The sequence below is a fragment of the Chinchilla lanigera genome, unplaced genomic scaffold (assembly GCF_000276665.1).
Source record: "Chinchilla lanigera isolate Chin_1 unplaced genomic scaffold, ChiLan1.0 scaffold00030, whole genome shotgun sequence".
NCBI lineage: Eukaryota > Metazoa > Chordata > Mammalia > Rodentia > Chinchillidae > Chinchilla > Chinchilla lanigera.
Genome location: NW_004955431.1, coordinates 21,670,601 through 21,689,568, shown reverse-complemented (window position 1 = coordinate 21,689,568; position 18,968 = coordinate 21,670,601). Strand labels below are relative to the sequence as shown.

General features: G+C 39.0%; 1 protein-coding gene across 2 annotated transcripts in view; it reads left to right on the top strand.

Annotated features, from left to right (window-relative positions):
* Shtn1 (shootin 1) overlaps nt 1-18,968 on the top strand; it is a gene marked incomplete at its 5' end in the record, with an annotated part of 80,746 nt that overhangs the window by 44,592 nt on the left and 17,186 nt on the right. For both annotated transcript variants that reach the window (XM_013515871.1, XM_005387870.2), the window contains 4 exon segments: nt 3,059-3,141; nt 7,570-7,679; nt 10,640-10,693; nt 15,701-15,821. In XM_013515871.1, coding sequence (XP_013371325.1) covers nt 3,059-3,141; nt 7,570-7,679; nt 10,640-10,693; nt 15,701-15,821 — 368 coding nt within the window.

The window sequence follows — 18,968 nt, the reverse complement described above, 5'->3', positions numbered from 1 at the left end:
TTTACAATGACAAACATACATTATTCACATATGCAAAATATCTATAAATACTCCGAGCAATCTAAACAGATTCCTACGTCATCCTCTTTGTGTACAGGGGTGCACACTCAAAACTTTCCCTCCGAATAAGCAGCAAGGCTGTGACTGGGTATGGTGAAATGGGAGGAGAGAACCCTCCCTAAGCCCACCCTGCCTTACATGGTGTGAAGTAAACACTGAACTCCTGGCATTCAGTTGTCAAAAAGCGAAAAGTGAACAAATAAATTTCACATTATTTCATTCCTTACAACGCCTGGAATAATAAAATGTGCTTATTTCTAAATCACATGTAAGCGAGTATGCCTAACCTTTGTGCAAATAGTTCATTTCCTTTTGGGGCCATTGTGAGCCCGGAGAAGATAAGTTAGACAGAATCACAAGCCCGGTTGTCAGTTGTTTCCCAGTTGAGAAGGCCCTGGACTGTCGTAGGAGGAAGCCGGCTGCAGTGCTTACTCTGTCCTGTGCTTTATGGGGGAGATTGTCCAGTGTGTTTGGAGTTTTAAGAAAAGGTGGTCAGGAAGGTGATTAATAGCAAAAAATGCCCAGTATTATAGTAAATAGGCAGCATTGGGTTGTGACGTCTCTGAGCATGTCTTCATCTGAGTATTCGTGGGTCCTTTCTCTTAGGGCAGCTTTGTGGCGTCTGGTCATCCAGGTGTCGGTTTTCCATTGCCATCTTCCCAACTTGTCTTCCCTGGAGCTGTATTTTATCAAATCCAGTTCACTTCTCTAATTGAAAGCATCTATTGAAAGAATAAAAAAAAAAAAATCTAAGTTATTTTTCTTGTAGGCTTTTTGCGGGGGAAACTTTAATGTATATGTGTACAAGCTAATGTGCAAGTCAAGAAGCAGGGCAAGGCAGGTACCCTGGGATCCTTTCCCAAACACATCCTCTCCTTAGTCACTGACTTTTTCATTTTTTTTTTTTTTTTTTAATACTGGGGAATGAATCCAGGGACTTTGCACTGAGCTATGTCCTCAGCCCCTTTTATTTTTATTTTGAGACAGGGTCTTGCTAAGTTACCGAATTGCTTAGTTGTCTGAACTTGTGATCCTCCTGCCTCAGCCTCTCAGAGTGCTGGGATTCCAGGTGTGCACCACCACATCCAGCTTGATCTGACTTGTATGGTAATCATTTCCTTGCCTCTCTCAAAGAAAATAAAATTTCTGCTTACATGATGGAAAATGGATGCTACCTTTCCTCACCCCTCATAAGGGACACTTCTATAAGCAGAAGGCAGGTTAGCAAGAGAAAAGAATAACCAATAGACTTAATTGAAGTTCTGTGTGACACAAGAGCTTTCAGAAAAAAGACCTGCAGACCCAAGGAAAGCTGTCTCTTTTTATGCTTAGGCTCAAAGAAGAACAAAGGGGTCTGAGCTAGTGGTCATAAACCAAGGGAGAATCTGGCAAGGCCTGGGTGCTCAGATTCTCCTTGGCCTCTATGTAGCATTCCTTCTTCTTGGCTGTAAGGTAGGACCCTCTGGGTTTTATGATCTACAATCAGACAAGGTGGGTTAGAGGATCTCTCCCTGGCCTGCTTGTACACATAAAGCAGAGGGAAGGTTAGAGTAATATTTCTAGTTTCCATGGCTTGCCCTGAGGAAGGGGAATTCTGCTTTCTGGGAGTCCCTTCAAGGAGAGGGGTGGGAGACAGGAGGATAGAGGATGGTCAGAGAGAGACTTTCTAAGATCTTCTAGTATCCTTTGTTTGCAGTAGTAAGCATGACAAAGGGTATTTGTGGAAAATTTTGTTCTGAGCCCGCAAGGTCCCTAAACTACTGTAATATCTGCATGGCCTGTTTCTGAACTTTATATAGTTAGGACTCTCCTATATTCACTATGTCTTGTGCTTTTCACTTTCCATTATTTTGTAAGGTTCTCTGTGTTGTGTTGTGTAGCAGTTCACTCCTCACTTGATATATAATATATTTTATGTCCATCTCAAAATGTGCTTGTTTGTTATAGTGCTGATGGATATTTGGCTTAGTACCAATTCAGAAAATTTATAGAAATTCCATATAAACATTCTTGCACATGTATCCTGGTGCACAAGTGCTTGTATTTACATTTCTGCATATGTAGTAGTGGAATTACTGGTTCATAGCAGATACATATGTGTATCTTTAACTCTACTAGATAGTGCCAAGTAGCCTTCCAAAGTGGTTCTATCAATTTATATACCCTGTTCAGTTTGAAATTCCTCCCCACCAACATTTGATGTAATCAGACTTCAAATATTTCTGTGGATTTGGTAAGTGAAAAGTGGTACCTTAGTATGAGTTTAATTTGTGTTTCCTAATAATTAACGCAGTCAAGTATCTGCATTTTGTGTATCCTTTTTTGTGGCATTTTGAGATTTTTGTCCATTTTATTCAGGTTATCTGCTGTTTTTCATTGATTTATACAATTTCTTTATATATTTTTATTTCTATAGTGTACGAAGTTGGAAGTTTTAAAATTTTTACTATGGTCCAATTTATCATATTTTGGGATTTATGTATTGATTTTAGTAACATGTGGTAGAGAAACAGTATATTTTATATCTAAGTATTTTGTCAACATCATGCAGATTGAGATGTTATTATAGCCATGCTTCACTAGTAGATAACAACTCATCACACATATACTGCTTTTAATTTGAACTGTCCCCTAAGTTTTTCATATTTTCTTGTCTCTTAAATGTATTACACAAATAACAGTTTCTGAATTTATATGTGCATAATGAAATTTTTTCTGTGTGTATTTTCCTTTCAAGTATGTATTATTAATTATAGCAGTCTCCTCCCTCCAGTAATTAGTTTGGCCCAGAAGGGGATGATTCACATTTCTTTTCTGTAAGATCATAAAAAATTTAATATTACCAAAAGTGGAAAAGAAATGACTTAAATTCTAGTTGTATGTGAGTATCCACCTACACAGAGCACATTTTTATTGATGGTTTAAAATTTACACATCTTACCTGTTGGATCATAGAACATCCAGTAACCTCCTGTTGACCTATGTCTTCCTCCCCAAGGTCCCTCATGTCCATGATCCGGAAAAGATCCCACCCCAGTGGCAGTGGTGCTAAAAAAGAAAAGGCGACTCAACCAGAAACCAGTAAGCATCATCTACGTTTGGCTTACTCTGGATATAGGGTACACTTTTTCAGTTCACGTGTGTTGGCGTCATTGACTGTGGACAGGGTGCTGGAAGAAAAGTGTGGGGAGAAGCTGAGGAGGAACCAGACACCCGAGCTTATTGTCTAGAAGCGATAACTGTGTATCCATGCCACTGGGAGATATACCAGGAAATGTGTTTCCATGGAGCAATGAGTATTTGGGGGTAGCAAAGAGAGAGATTCCAAAGGAGAAGTTTGGGGGAAAGATTTCTGCAAGTTGCCAAGTTCCTACTGTGTGCTACACTAGTATCATTTGTCAGCAGTTATTTATAATGTCTTGCTATGGTTCACACAGTGATTAAATGCGGGATGAATGAATGTAGAGCATCAAACATTGGATCATTTGTGATACTTTAGGATTTGCATTTATAATGTAGGGATGGTCTCACTATCACTGTTTCCTTCTTAGCAGTTTAGAGTGAAATCCATTCATTTATTCACTTGCTCACCCATTTAATATCTGAATATCTATTGTGCAGTCCACAGTGCCTCTTAATATACATTTGGTCAAGTTTTCAGAGCTTCTAAGTGGGGAATTCCTAACTTAAGACTCCCAGGAAGCTTGGTTGTAAAGAAGGTCTGTGAAATATTTGAGCTGTGGTTTTAAAATCAGAATATAAGAAATCATTACAAACATTGAAGTCAATAACTCCGATTTTGACAAGAATGTATTCGGCAGGCCAATGCTGAGATTTAAGTGGCATGCCTACCATTTATCATTTATTTTAATCATTTATTGGTTGTTTATTATTCACATCTCTGTGTGTCAGTTTGCTCACCTGTACAATAGGGGTAGTAGGGCTGGGGATTTAGCTCAGCGGCAAAAGCGCCTGCCTGGTAAGCACAAGGTCCTGAGTTCGGTTCCCGGTACCGGAGAAAAACCAAAAATTAAAAGTACCGGAGAAAAAAAAAAAAAAAAAAAAAAAAAAATAGGGGTAGTAGTACAGTAGTCACTTATCCACAGTTTCACTTTCTGTTATTTCAGTTACCCTTGTCAACCATGAAAATATAAATGGAAAATTCCAGAAATAAACAGCTTATGAGTTTTCACTTGCTGTTTTGGGTAACACGTGGTCCTACTCTGGCCTGCTGAGGTGTGACTATTCCGTTTTTCCAGTATATCTGTGATGTATGTGCTACTCGCCCTGAGGCAACTGATAAGGATACCCCCATTGTCATTTTATTATAATATATTGTTAAAATAGTTCTATTTTATTACTAATTATTGTTGTTAAGCTTTTACTGTGCCTAATTTATAAATTAAACTTTATCATAAGTATGTATATATAGGAAAAAACAGAATAGGTAGGGTTCAGTCACTTCAGGGGTGACTGAACATATGCCCTATGAACTGTAACATATGAACTGTAACATATGAACTGTAACATATGCCCTGCAGATAAGGGGGGAACTGTTGTAGTTCCTATTTCATAGGGTTGTTGTGAGAATTCATAGGACTTATATTATGAAAAGTGTTTAGAGTAGGACCCAGCATGTAGGAAATACTCAAAATGTTAGGTAAAAAATGGACAAGTTACCAGCCATCCTCTGAAGAGTGGTAGGGAGAGTCCTTATCCAATAGGTTCTTACAATATTGTAGTTCAGGAAATTTTCTTAACTTTCTGACCTGAGGTCAAATTTAAACTTATTTAGCCATAGTATATTTTTTTTTAATTTTATACGTCATGATGGCATAAGGTTTTGCTTTGTTTTTTAATTCCCTTTTTAAAGAAGTTAGTAAAAGAGTTATCCTGTAGAATTTAGAAATTTATTTTAGCTTTTTCCGGATAATGAGAAGATATTATTGAGTAGCATGGTGATGGTTCCATCTGTAAGTTTCTTTCCTTTTTCTTTTTTCCCTTTGAGGAACTAACTTATTTTTCAAGTGGGTCTTAAAATTTAAGCCCCAATTAATTACATGTAGCTTTCTGATCTCAGACTGACCTTGAAGCACTCACTCAGAGAACATTTGATTTTATTTTCCTGTGGCAGTTCAATAACATTAGACCTGTTGTCTTCATTTGTCCCTTTTCTTTAATCTCCAGTATCCTGCATATTTCTATTATCCCTCTGATTACATGCCTTTGTGAGACAATTACCAACGGCGTGATTGCAGAAAGAATTACAAAACATACCATGAGCGCTCTGTAGGTGATTCTTGCCGATTTATTAGAACTGCTTAATAGTTTAGAAGTTCATATAGATTGCTTTTTGCTATTTCAAAAACAGGGTCAGCAAGGAAGAAAGCTTGTGCAGCTAACCTAGCATTGCCCTTGTATTGTGCCTGAGTAGGGAATCTGATAAGAGTGATTTCTTAAGACCAATTAAGCCTTTATATTTGAAAAAGACTGAGAAATTAAAGCGTGGTTTATAATCTGTACACAATACAGATAGTGGTACTTCTCTGAATTATCACTATGATTCTGGCAAGCAAATATAAGAAACTACTTTAAATTCCTGCTATGTTAGATGCTGTAGCAGATTTGAATGGTGTTGACCGTAATTCTCCATCTGTCTGCCTTAATTAGTTTTTGTATGGTGCATTTAATTGGGTTTCGGTCATCCCTTGCAGAGTGCTAATCTGTTTGTAGGCGGTGTTCCTGTTGCCACACAGCTCTTCCTGGTCTCACTCAAAATGGCAGCTTTTCTGAAAAAAACCAAATGTGTTGAGAGGCTGTTTTCTCAATTCTCAGGAAGAAATCCCACACCCATACCAGTACTTGAATGACAGATTTGGGTTTTATCTCCCCTGATTGTGAATAGGATCAGCAGAGGCACTGTGTACTGCACAATAGATATTCAAGCGAATACATGAATGGATTTCACTCACTGCAATTGATGGTCTGTCCCCTTGTTGATATTTGTGAGCTATCCGAAGCTGCCCACGGAAATGCTGCTTCAGGGCACCTGGATCATCATTCTACAGTTTTGCCCTTTCATTTAATGAGTTCTAACTTTAGTGACCATATTTCCCCTGTTGCCAGGCAAAAGATACTTTTTTGACCTCTGGACCTGAAAAATGTTCTTTGGATACTGAGAAAATTTAATTCTCAGCTTCTCAGTGGTTTCTGAGGATGAGGGCTCTATTGGAAGTGAGGATTGTATCAGAGGGCCTAGGTTATATGGTGAACGTAGCAATGGCCATATCCTTGTGGAGCTACAGAGGTGAGGTTAGCATGAAGTCTCCAGAAGAGAAGCCATGATTCAGGCCTCCTTAGCTCAAAGCCTGACACTAGTACTAATTTGCCTGGGAATAGAGTTGTGATCTCCGTTTAGAAGCCAGCCTTTTGGAATTTAGCCATTTCTACTCAAATAGTAAGAATATTGACAGCATATATAAAGCCCGAACTTCCGAAGTGAATCAGTCCATAGATATTTGTTGAGTACTTCCATATGCCGGGCAGTCAGGAATCTGCTACTAAAGATGCTAATCGGAAAGTCTGTATGAAATATTCTAACTTAAATATATTGACTGTAGTGAGTTGAATGTAGATAAACACAAGATCTAGAACCACATTAATGGTGACCAGTGTTCCAATATGGTTCTGTACTTTCAGTCAAGTTATTGTGCAAGGAACACAAATTTCACAATTTTAACTAACAAGCTTAAGTTTACTTTAGTTGCATTAATCAATATACATCTCAAGAGCTGTATTAATTTTTGAAGCAAAACAATGCAAAGATTAGACAATAGGTAGTTGAGATTTTAATCACATTTAATTAATGTCATTTATTGAATTTATAATCTGTTTCCTTTATCTTCATTATTTATTTATAATCTGTCTTCTTTTGCCATGGACAATTTAAAAAGACTTGAAAAGGTTGTTGAAATATTTCCTATCTATGCTATTCATAAACAAAAAATGGCAGTTTAAAAATAGATTTCAGCTCTCTGCCACTTATGTTTTGACTATAGATTTCCTCCCACAAGGAAAATATCTCTTTGATCCCTCTTTTCAAAGAGGCTTTGGGTTGATTTCTTTGGCCTAGGATGTCTTGTAACTTACAAAAACATTTCTGAGGCAATGCTGAATGATTTTTTGGCAAAGTTAGATTTTTAGAAGACCTATGGGGAGATCCATGTTTATCCTTATATGGATGAATAGAATCTACTTTCTTTGTCATAAGTGAAACTGTTGCTTTCTACCTTACAAATTTGACGTTAATTGTTATAACTCTTGTTTTTCTGATCAGATCTTTTATTTAAAAAATAAGTTATTTTAAAAAGTGCTGCTGCCTGGTCGTTAACCTTAGTAAATTGTTCTTTGATGTCAGAAAACTGACTTAGTGCAATCTAAGGCACCAAGTACAGGAATTAGCTGTTTTTGTATAAGCTAAGATGATTTATGTATGTGTTCTTTGAACAGCTGAGGAAGTCACAGACCTAAAGAGGCAAGCCGTGGAAGAGATGATGGATAGAATTAAAAAGGGAGTTCATCTTAGACCAGTTAATCAGACAGCCAGACCAAAGGCAAAGGTATGTGATGGGAGACTACATGCTTTTCTTCTCACTTGACATTTGCTTTATTAAAGGTAAAAATGTGAAATTTGATGAGAGTTTCATCAGGATGATCAAATCTTAGGATAAGACTGTGTCATAAAAGCTTTTCCTTCCTTAGAAGCATGTTCTGGAGGACTCTCTGGCCCATGGTGACCCTGAATCAGCAGAGAAAGCAAGCCACGTGTCTGCACGGTGCTGTCCTCTTCTCCAGAGGGTCATTCATATGAACTGTCATATCAAACAATTAATAATTTTTATTCCCTTTCTTTTCTCTGATCACTGGTTCTTTTGTGTGAATCTATTGAGTATGTATTCTGTGCCAAGTACTGTTTAGGCGCCAGAGATAAGGCAGTGAACAAAGCAGACAAAGTCCTTGCCTCCTGGAGGCTTTAATTTTAGTGAGGGGATCACATAAGAATGGTAGAGCAGAACGAGGACAGTGTAGAACTAAGATTTTATATATAAAATCCACGGCCTCTTAAAGGAGACACGGTGAGCCCGCTAGGATTTCGAAGTACTTTGGGTCTAGTTTCATACTTCTCTTTGGTGTATAACACGGAAGTAGGCCCAATAATAGTTTCTGACATTTTTCTTGAAAAATATCCTTTGTTTCTTCATTCTCATTAGATATGAACAGACTTGTTCTCTTTCTTCTGTTTCATCAGACTTCATGGTTTGGTGTTTTTCTTCTTTTCCAGGACTTCCCTCTTCAAGTTTTTGAATGTCTCTGGGTGTCCTACTGTGCAGTAGAAATTCCAGTGTGCTTTTGAAGTTGCTGCTTTGTCACAGGCAGGCCAGAGAGCCAGGCCAGGGAGGCAGGAATGGGTGTGGGCAGGGCTGAACACGGTGAGAGTGGTGGGAAGGGAAGTGATGCTCACTCATTGGTGGTGCAGAACCTCCAGCAGCCAGGTAGAGTAGATCCGTCTGTGCCGTTGGTCTGGAAGCCATTTTCTGAGTAAAGAACAGAATGTCAAGCCGGAGGGAAGCCGGGTCGAATAGTCTGGCAGGACCGGTTGAGTGAAAGACAAGCCCCGTTGTTGGAGTGGAGGCCCTGAAGTTTTTTGCTGGTAATCATTAAGTTTCCCCACGCTTTTTCCTACCCAAAACTAGGCCAGCGCCTGCCCTGTCTGACTCACGGGGTGGTCATCAGGATTCAGTGGAATAAAATGTAATAATGCTTGAAAATGCAGGGTCTGAGTGCCACTTTGAAGAAGAATGCATTTTTGTGATTTTCATGTCACAACTATTATGGAAAGAATAAGCAAAACCAAACTATTACTAGAGAAAAATGCAGTGTCATAAAGAAAGAAAATTAGTTTAGAGGAGAAAAATGTCAGAAACTTCTTAAATCATAAGCAATCAATGTTCTGCATGTACTTTCATTTTCCAGAGTATCACTCTGTGCTCTTTCTTTCTTCCCGTGACTCTTCCCACAGTTGCACATTATTTAATGCCAATTCAGAATCTGGAAAACAACTGAACCAGGATCAGTGGATGGCTGGGTTTTTCGCTGGTAATCATTAAGCTGTATAGATGTAGTGCTGAATGGCCAGGTTGATGATCTCTGAAACAAACGCTCAGTGCATGCTTGGGTACAGCCCTGTTCCCCCAGCGCCCTCAGTGCCTCCTGAAATGTCATGTATGAGAGTTTGCAGCCCAGGCTCCAAAAGGTTTCTGCAATCAGGACAGCTTGCGCGGCATGGCAGCGCTTTGAGTAAAGTCACAGTTGTCATGTGAACATTTTTCCTGCTTGGAGAATACTAACTTCACTGCATATTTTCTAAATTCCTTGACACCATGAGTAGTGCTGGCATGGAATTTCTTAGAATTCACACCTGGCACCGAGGGAACGTATGATTCACAGGAACCCTGGCTGTGAATGTGGAACGCCTTAGCCTAATGTTGCACTATCCATTTTTTTAAAAGTTGAAATGGGAGCTCATTATTTTGTTGTCTTTGGAGAGGAAAGGAATATGGATTGCTGTTATCTCCTCCCATTGCTTGGTGAGATAGAATCGAGCCTTAACTCTCTTCTGGGACTGAGAGGCTCCAGGGGTTCCTGTCACCATGTCTTGCAAATTTTCTCTCCATCTCTGCATTTTGTGAGAGGAATTGATGCAGGGGATGTCAGAGGTCTTTCCTGAGCTGCTTTTTCATGGGGCTTCAGCCTCAATTTTCCATCCATTAAGTTAGTTGAAGGATCCACTGGAGCAAGCAGAGATTACCCAGAATTTTATTTGAGATTATTTTGCTCTTGGTGTGCCCAGAAGAGAACTGAGCTTCCAGTGGAGACACCTGCCTCAAGCCTAACTTCCTTGGGAGATGAAACAACAGGGCTGCCCCCCTAGAGGGCTCTTGCTTCTCTGGCAGGCAGGGATGCTCACCCTGTCCTGGAAGCCACCTTCCTCCCTGGTCCTTTCTTCTGCTCAGTCCTGCTGTGAAATTCTTTAACACTCCAGCCCCCTGTAAGCTGGTCTTCTTCGCAAGGAGCTCATGGAGCCAAGAGATGTTTTGACCCAGCCCTTGCTTTCTGCTCTGCGCTGCCTTCTCTTCCTCGCTTGCTGGCAGAAGTTCAGTGATGTGCATGGAGAACAGTTTATTATTAAAAATTCAGAATAACGTGGAATCAAATCTTTGAAATCTGGTGCTTGCCTAATCTTTTCCATCTACGGTAAAACTAAGAGGTAACAAAATAGTTAAAAAGTGGTAGCATGAATGCCTTTGCTTTGAATATAACTTCTACTTTTCTGTTCAACTGCACCTGGGGAGCACGATGATATGGCTAATATTTTTTCATGCTGTGAGCCAAAGACCTCGTTAAAAAATACACAGCCATATGTACTACCAATATAGCTACCAATGATTTGCCATGTAAAAATATTTAGTATTGTAAAACTGAATTACACAGTAATTATTTTTTCTCTTTATAATTGTAGCCAGAATCTTCAAAGGGCTCTGAAAGTGCAGTGAATGAGCTAAAAGGAATACTGGTAAGAATAGATACTAGTTTATTACCGGTTTATACTATATTGGGAAATGTAAGGAGAATATTTTTGCAGTCTTTTTTCGTGAATAGTTGTTTTTGTTACGTTTTCTTTCCATTCATTTCTCTTGACAGTTTACTTGATTGTGCTGTGGATTCCTCCAGCACGTGTAAAAATAATGGATGAAGTAACACTTTGCTCTTTTTGTTCTAAAAGAGCGGTTTGCACTTTCACCGGCATTGTTTCCTGTTCTTGCCTTCTAATCCTGGCTTTGCACCCTGAAGGTCAAGTGTCTGACCATGTGTGCGGATCAGTACATGTTTATGAATAACAGAACTATAGTAGGTAGATGATGCTTTGCATGGATAATGCTTTCCTTTGAGTCACAAAAGTGGAATTCTTGACACCTGCATGTAAAGCCGAGCTTCTACCCAAATATGTTTGTCTCAGGGTCACAGTCTGCTTTTTCTCATAGCTGAAACAATTATTCAATGAGAAATTAGAGGATAAAATAAAAGTCCCTTTCTTTACGGCACTGATTTTGTTTTCTAAAGGTAATTCACATTTGTTGGAGAACATACATAATGCCCGTCTTTTCCTATTTCTATTTTCTGAAACTCGGAGTAAATGGCCGTTGCCCTCTTCAGCAGTTGCTGTTAGACAAATGAAGCCAGGGCCTGAATTATTCTAGGCAAGAAATGCTCCAGGCAGAGAGCTCTATTTTCAGGCCCTGTTTCAGTCCCGATCCCAGTTATGCGCAGTAAGTCAACAAACATGGGGGCGGAGGTGCAGCACTGAACACTCCCCTGTTTGTTATTACTGTGCTAATTAACCATTGTGTGTAGACATCCACATCATGGTGCTAAACAAAATTATTTTCTTCAAGCAGTCTTTGAACAGTAGACTTCACACAGAACGGCTTAATTAGTTCACTTTAGTTTTAAGTGAGTGGGATTAGCCCTGAAAAGAGGTATATCACTGGCTAACAGTGGTGGTCTACCTACGGAATCAAGGATTAAAACCACTGCAAAAGCATGTGGTTATTATCTAATGGATTCTTTGATCAGAAGATTTTGTGATCCAGGGTTAGGAGCACTCCCTGTGATGCTCCCTTTTGTTGTCTGTGCATTGTAATGCTAATTCATGCTGATGAAGATGTCCCCAGGGGCGCTGTGAGGTGCTAGAGAACACTAGAGAACAGGTCTGATCTTCAGTGAGAGTAAATCATACTGAATTTGACTTTTTAAAAATTTGGTTCATTTAGAAAATTAGACATTTGTATGAGAAACATATGTGAATACTTGATTATCCAAGATATTCTGTGCTTTGGTAACACTTGATGGTAACAAGTTTACTGAATTACAGCATTGTGTGTGTGTGTGTGTGTGTGTGTGTGTGTGTGTGTGTGTGTTTGGCTGGGGAATGAAGCCAGGGCCTGAATTCTTCTAGGCAAGTGCTCTAACACTGAGATATACCCTCATATTCACTATAATTTTATATCACTTCCAAGACGGAAAGTTTTGAAATTTACTCAAATTCTAAAAAGTTTTAAAACCTTTTTCCCCTTTTTTGGGCAAATTGCTCTTATTGTTCTTGCCCTAGATCTATTATTAGATCTCTCTGCCTTACCTGGCATTGACATACCACTAGGAGTTATTTTGGCAATATTATTTCCTTACATTAAGTTTTTAAAAAAATAAAACTCATGACTGCCTTCCCTATTTTCTTTGCCAAATGGCGAACTCTCTTCTACCCTAAAAGAAGTTTCCTTTCAGGGATGGAAGATCACTTGTAACTCCCAGTCACTTAAAACAAAACAAAACAAAACAAAAAACCCTACACATTTTTGTTAGAGAAAGCAAGCCACTCGCTTAGCCTGCTTTTGGTATTTCTTGCTGAAATTTAGTGTGAAGATTATCGGTTCTCAGTAAAGCACATTATACCAACTGCATAGTCATGGCACGTAAGAAGTTTACATGAAAAAAACCCTTCGGTTGTATATGATGTGTGCAGCAAGTGCCTGTTACTAGGAGATACCATGAGACACATTCTCAGTTTCCTTGTAGGGACAGAGCCGAGAAGCAGCTCTCTGAGGGACGATGATATGGAATGTGACGCGAGGTATAAGTATGACTTAGAGATCTGGCTGCTGTTGAGAGACAGTACATACAGGAACAAATCCCTGGTTTATAAAAGTTGGAAAACTCTATTTTTCAAGTTGTGCACTTTTCAAACTCATTGTTGATCACTCAGTTTAATGAATCTACTTCCACTAAAATTTTAAAGCTGTTTTGTAAATAAAAATATAAATAATTCATTCTCATAGTCGCACAGAAGTTTGCGGTTTAGCAGATGAAGCCTCTAGAATTACCCCAATCATATAAAAGCACCTCTAAGTGGCCATGATGATTTCTATGGTACAGATTAATCTAAGAGTCTCTGTGGCTGACCCTAAAACAAATACAAAAGTCGCTTGAAATAAGTGTTCTTGCCAGTCTTTTTCAAACATCTTCACTTTTGCAAAGGGCGTGAGAATTGTTGAGCATGTAATTTTGCCATGTGAAAATGACATTCGTCAGCATCATGGACATTTAATAAGCATGCCGACGAAGATTGTTAGATGATCACGGTGGCTTGAAATAGAAAGAAAGAGAAAGAAATAGGAAGAGTCTGGTTTGGGAATCAGAAGATCAAAATTCTCTGTTCAGCCCCTCACTGACTTACTGTGAGATGTGGGCAAACTGCAGCTCATGCAGTTTGAAATTCTTGAAAAATTAAGGCATCCCTTGAAGTTTCTGAGTCAACTTCTGATTTTCACATTTTATGACTCTACTATGAATAGATGACTAAGATCATCTTAGGTACTTTATTAGTTGAACTTTTTATCATTTCAGTGAAGAGTCATGCAGAAATCTTTCTGTCTTCCACAATTGCCTATATATTTAAAGTTTACTTATTAGCTGAGTTTACGCATTAGCTGAGTTAAACACATGAGTCAGTAAATGGAAAAAAGTTAAGGACTCAAGGGTTAGAGTTAGAAAGTAGGTTGCTTCAGTATCAGGTATGACTACAGGGTAGCTTACCACAGTCAGGAATTTGGGGAAGTAATTTATCCAGATGAAAAACTGAAGGATGTTATGGAAGATAAATTCATCAATAAAAGGTATCCTGTCCCTTCACCTTGAAATAACTCAGCCTCTTGACAGTCAGATGATGTAGTGATAGTAGTTTTATAAGTTATTTCAGTAGTGATAACCATAAGTTTTCAAATGACTTAACAAGTGATACAATTGTTACGTTTTAAAGAATTAGCAACATGCATGGTATGGGAATACTTGTTCTACAAGTGTATCTAAAATGATAGCTGTTCATCATCTTTATTTTGGCAGTGTCAATCACCCCTTACTGTGTGTCTCTTCAGTGAGTAGATAAGACCTGTAGTGTTACACCAGATCATCTTGTTTTTCAATTATAAGCTAGCATTACACATGATGTGATTTTCCTTTTAATATATTTTATGAATTTGTGTAATAAATGAAAATCAGAAAGAGGTACTTCAAGGGGAAAAAGTATCATATGCCTGGTTAAAATCTGAGGCTTATCTAAGTATTGTGCATATAAGTTGGCTAGACAGCTGACAGCAAAATAATATAATCTCCTGATCAGTAGGCTTTTTCCATAAGTTTCAGCAGGTAGAGAAAAAAAAATTTTCTAAACAGCGCATTATAACCTATATCATACGAAATTTGTAACTATCTGATTTTCCAAGGAATTTACTTTGTTTTGTAGGCTAAAGAAGAAACACAGGTGGCCATGTTTAGCCAGTAGCATTCTTATAATCCTTTGCGAAGTTGGCAATAGAGAGGGAGCAAGACTCAGGCAATAGCTTAGTGAGTTCCAACATTACAGAAGCTGGCACGATTATTAGCTCTGCTGGTCAAAAGCTGCCTTCGGACTCTGGCATGAAGTCTGGCCAGTTAGACTAGCAGTGAGGTTCTTTTATCTTCTGATCAGAAAATAATAATTCTTTTTCCTTCTCCATGTACTCCCAAGCTTATGACCCATATGAAACAGTGGACGTTTCGTATGAAGAAATTGTAATGTTGGAGAGCTTTGTCAATCCTTAGATATAATCAAAGAAGAGTGCATCACCTACATTCTGTACCAACATCTGACTGGAAATATAGATGGAAAACATAGATCTCCCTCCATCGCTAACTTCCAGGGGGGCTGAGCAGTGAACCACTGCATAAGTCTTAGTCTTCTTGAAAACCAGTGCCAGTTGCGCAGGGGCACAGCTTGATGGCCTCTCTTATTTCCTCCAGTATCTTCTGGGTACTGAATACACGTTCACTGTCTCCTCCATTAGGGATAAGGGATTAGATGCTTCCTTGTATGATTACAACTTTCCTCTTCCACACTGAGTTCAAGGTGTACACAGTGCAGTCCTTCTTTGTGACCCTGGAGACCATTCCATGCCTCCTTTGTAGCCACTACACCATGGTAACCAGGTGTGCGGCCAGTGGCAGTCTCTCTCTGAAGATTCAGCCACAGTTTTTTTTTTCAGTGTCACGTGGATTTGGGTTCACTAGTTCATGGCTACCATATCAAAATATCCTTCTAAGGTGAGTTTCGTATATCCATTCTCTTCTCCAGCTGATCAACACACATCAGAATCTTCGTCATCCTTGGGCAAGTACCTTCCCACTGTGAATTTCATACAGTCAGCTCTTCCAGAGGTGTTCTTGTACTGCTCTTCTGATGTGAAGCTGGTGTCTGCGTCATCAGGAGCGTCTTCTTAAATGACCCAATGCTCTGTGTTGTTGAGGATGTGTACATTAAAAAATTACACACACACACATATATATTCAATCCTTATAAAATATATACAGCAAGTTTTGTTTCCTAATCCCATTCAAATTCTGGTGATGTTTTGTTGGTTTGATTTTTATATTCCTTTGTATGTTGTATTAAGACATTAATCTTTTTGTTTTTGTTCTGTTTTCACTTTAGGGGACACTTAACAAATCCACTAGTTCAAGAAGCTTAAAATCTCTTGACCCTGAAAACAGTGAAACTGAGTTAGAAAGGATTTTGCGTCGCAGAAAGGTGACAGCAGAAGCAGATAGCAGTAGTAAGCTGGTTTGCGTTCTCCACGGCCCTTCTCTTCACCTCTGAAACCTCTTCCTGCAGTCCCTCTCTAACACCTTTTAAAAATTATTATTAACATGCTTATTTTTAATGTGAGTGAGAAGTATTGGGTGGGCAAAGGGTATTTCTGGACATCTTACAAGAACTCTAATATATTTTTATTTATTGGTTTACTTGTTTGTGGATAATTGGCATAAATACATCTGATTTGTTTCATGTGAGATTCCCTAGTGTGAAGACATTCAGGATGGGTTTGGGCAAGAATACAATATCACGTACAGGGTCCAGAACCAGTCAGTATATGAAAACTGCTTACTGCTCAGCCCGGCACAGAGTAAGCACCTGGTAATTAGTGATTTCAGTAATAGTCACACTTCAGATAAAAATGCAGAAAAATCATCCTTACTGTTTGTATCCATTTATCTTATTGCTTCTGCTTGTGACCCAAGTGAGTGAGAAATTTCAGTTGTGTCACCAACTATAAAAGTACCATCTAAAAAGGCCCCAGCTCAGAGTTTACACTTGAGTCAGGTTAGCCATGTATTAAGCCTTAAAATCAGTTGCAGAACTGACTTTGTGTGTCTTCAGTTTTCACCAGTTTGGTCAGAGGGATTAGCAGATGCTCTTACAAGGTTTTCCCCTTGTGGTAAGGAGGAGACTGACTTTGAGAAAATGCCATAAATTATCAGCAACCAGAGCTAGTAGGCTGAATCTTTTAGACTCAAGTAGTTTGATTTCACATAGTCCATCATAACTGTATAAATCTGCAAAATACTGAGTCATGTTGACCAAGTTTAAGTTGCTAGGATATTAAAGATGGGGTCTTGGACGTGCTCAACTCTGTTTTTTACATAAGGTTATAGTCACATAATTGAATAAATTGGTTCCTTGAATTAAAAGGAGCCAAATACCAGCCAGACTTTTATTATGAAAAGATGAAACCTTTGGTTTTTTATTTAAAAAAAAAAAAAAAAAGCCAACTGTTCAAGTTTGAATTTAGTCTGCAAATTATTTTATTCAAATCCTACAGGGATTCTTTCTCCCACCCCCCATATAACCACCTCTCAGGAAGATTAAAGGGGCAGCAGAAGATATTTTTTGTGGGATTGCTTTACACATACAGGCACTTACGCAGCTTCCATGTGAGTCATCATTTTTGTGACTTGATCTGTGCCTGAGCTACCCTTTCCATCATTCTGTCCTTATAGAATTCCTGCAAGCTTTACCATTTCGTAGGATGCTGTAGATGACTCTTTGTTTTTAGGGCAGAGTTATTTACATTTGTGTTTTGCCATGGACTGTATTGTTCCTCCAGAAACATTCTTACTTCATTCATGAATTTGATCAAACATGTATAACACTCCCTGTTTCAGGATTACCTTTTGGTGGAAACAGTGAGGGAACATTTTACTTTTAGGCAGTATAGAAAAAGAACACTGTATTTCAAAGAGTGGAAAAAGTAACTCATTATAGAGGCACTGGGAGAATCTCTCATTTTAACTCTTATATCCCACCAAACTACAAATATTTTATCATTTGAGGGAAGTTAGAATAAAAGGTAAATTCAGCAGAGCCACTGGTACATGAGGGAGTGGCTTGTCACTGAGCAGAGATTTTGAGCTTCTTAATAGCCAAGACAAAACAACAGCAAAATGAAAGAAACTAACAGGTTTCATCATCTAAAAACAACAAAACCCTTTTTTGGTAGTATAAACATTTTCTTAGCATCAGACTGGAAGAGGCAGAACCAGGGATTTCAAGCACTTGCCCGGCAAGGGCAAGGTCCTGAGTTCAATTCCTGGTACCAAAAAAAAAAAAAAAGAAGCCAAACTGGAAGAGGCATTTACCATGTGAATCTTTTTCTAAAGGTCATGTAATGACCAAGTGCAGATTCCAAGCGGAGGGAATGAGGAAGGAGCTAAAGCTTGGCAGCTACCTGGCAGGAATCAAATGAGAAAGAGGAGGCCTTGGATGGGTTTCTGCCTTGGTTGCGCTCGGGTCTCTGAGATTGTTTGCTTGTGCACAAAGTAAATGGGAGGGGACGCAAGCTGAGGAAGAAACCATCGTAACGGCGCAGCCTGGGTTTTGCAGAACTTGGGTCCCAGGTTCGTGGGTGTCTCCTCAGGGGCCAGGGATGCACCACTTGTTTCAGTTTTTCTTCTGGACTTAATTGGTGATGTTCCCTCGCTTTACCTGGCCTAGCAACCTGCCAGAGCGGCATCTCACAGAGCAGCAAGTGCCTCTTAGAAAACATTGTGTGGCTTGAGCAGGATGCAGCAATGATCTCAAACATGGTGTGTTTTTCTTGATTTCTTTTTATATGTAAGAAAAATAAGAGCCCTGGCTCAGCTCACGACTCTTCCCCCTTTTTAATTGGCTTCAGTTGGCTGAACAAGCGGCCGGCATCTGTGTGTTCAGAAACGGATCTTGCCTCCCTACAAGGACAGATTGTTTAAAGCTATCTAGTGCAGTAGTCAACAATTGCCCAAGGGCAGAATAGAGCTGATCTGAAGCAAATCTTGAATTCAGTTTCACATTTATATTTTCAGGAACTTTTTTGCTTTTTTTTTTTTTTTTTTTTCCTGTTCTTTCTGCCTTTACTTCCACATCCCCACATAACATCAGGCTTCACATGTAGTGTCTCGGAGAGGAAAAGCCCTTTTTAGCTAGAATATTCAATAGTGTCACCACTTGTCTACCCACATGGTTTAGAGGAAATAAGTAAAGAAGTCAGAGACCAATGCTTTGTGGGCTGCGGCTTTTTCTACATGGAGTCAGTGAAAGGGATATTCAACAGATTGGCTGAGGAAATCTCCAATTCCTCTTAGTCGATTTTCTAAATCAGACCTTTATTTGTACAGTTGATACACTGTCCTATTATAGTACATCACAAACGGTCATAGCCAAGCGTAGGGATAACATTCCAGAGCTAAGTATTAGTGATCATGGATTAGCTGGTATTCTGAACTGTATCCACTAGGAGTTTCCATCTTGGGAGATGAGCTGACATTTTTTACGGGTAAAGAGACTCCCAAGCTTTGCCTTTACTTAGCAGCACCTTTCAACTTCGTTTTTTAGAAGTTATTATTAAAGGCCAGGCGTGGTGGCGCACGCCTATAATCCCAGCACT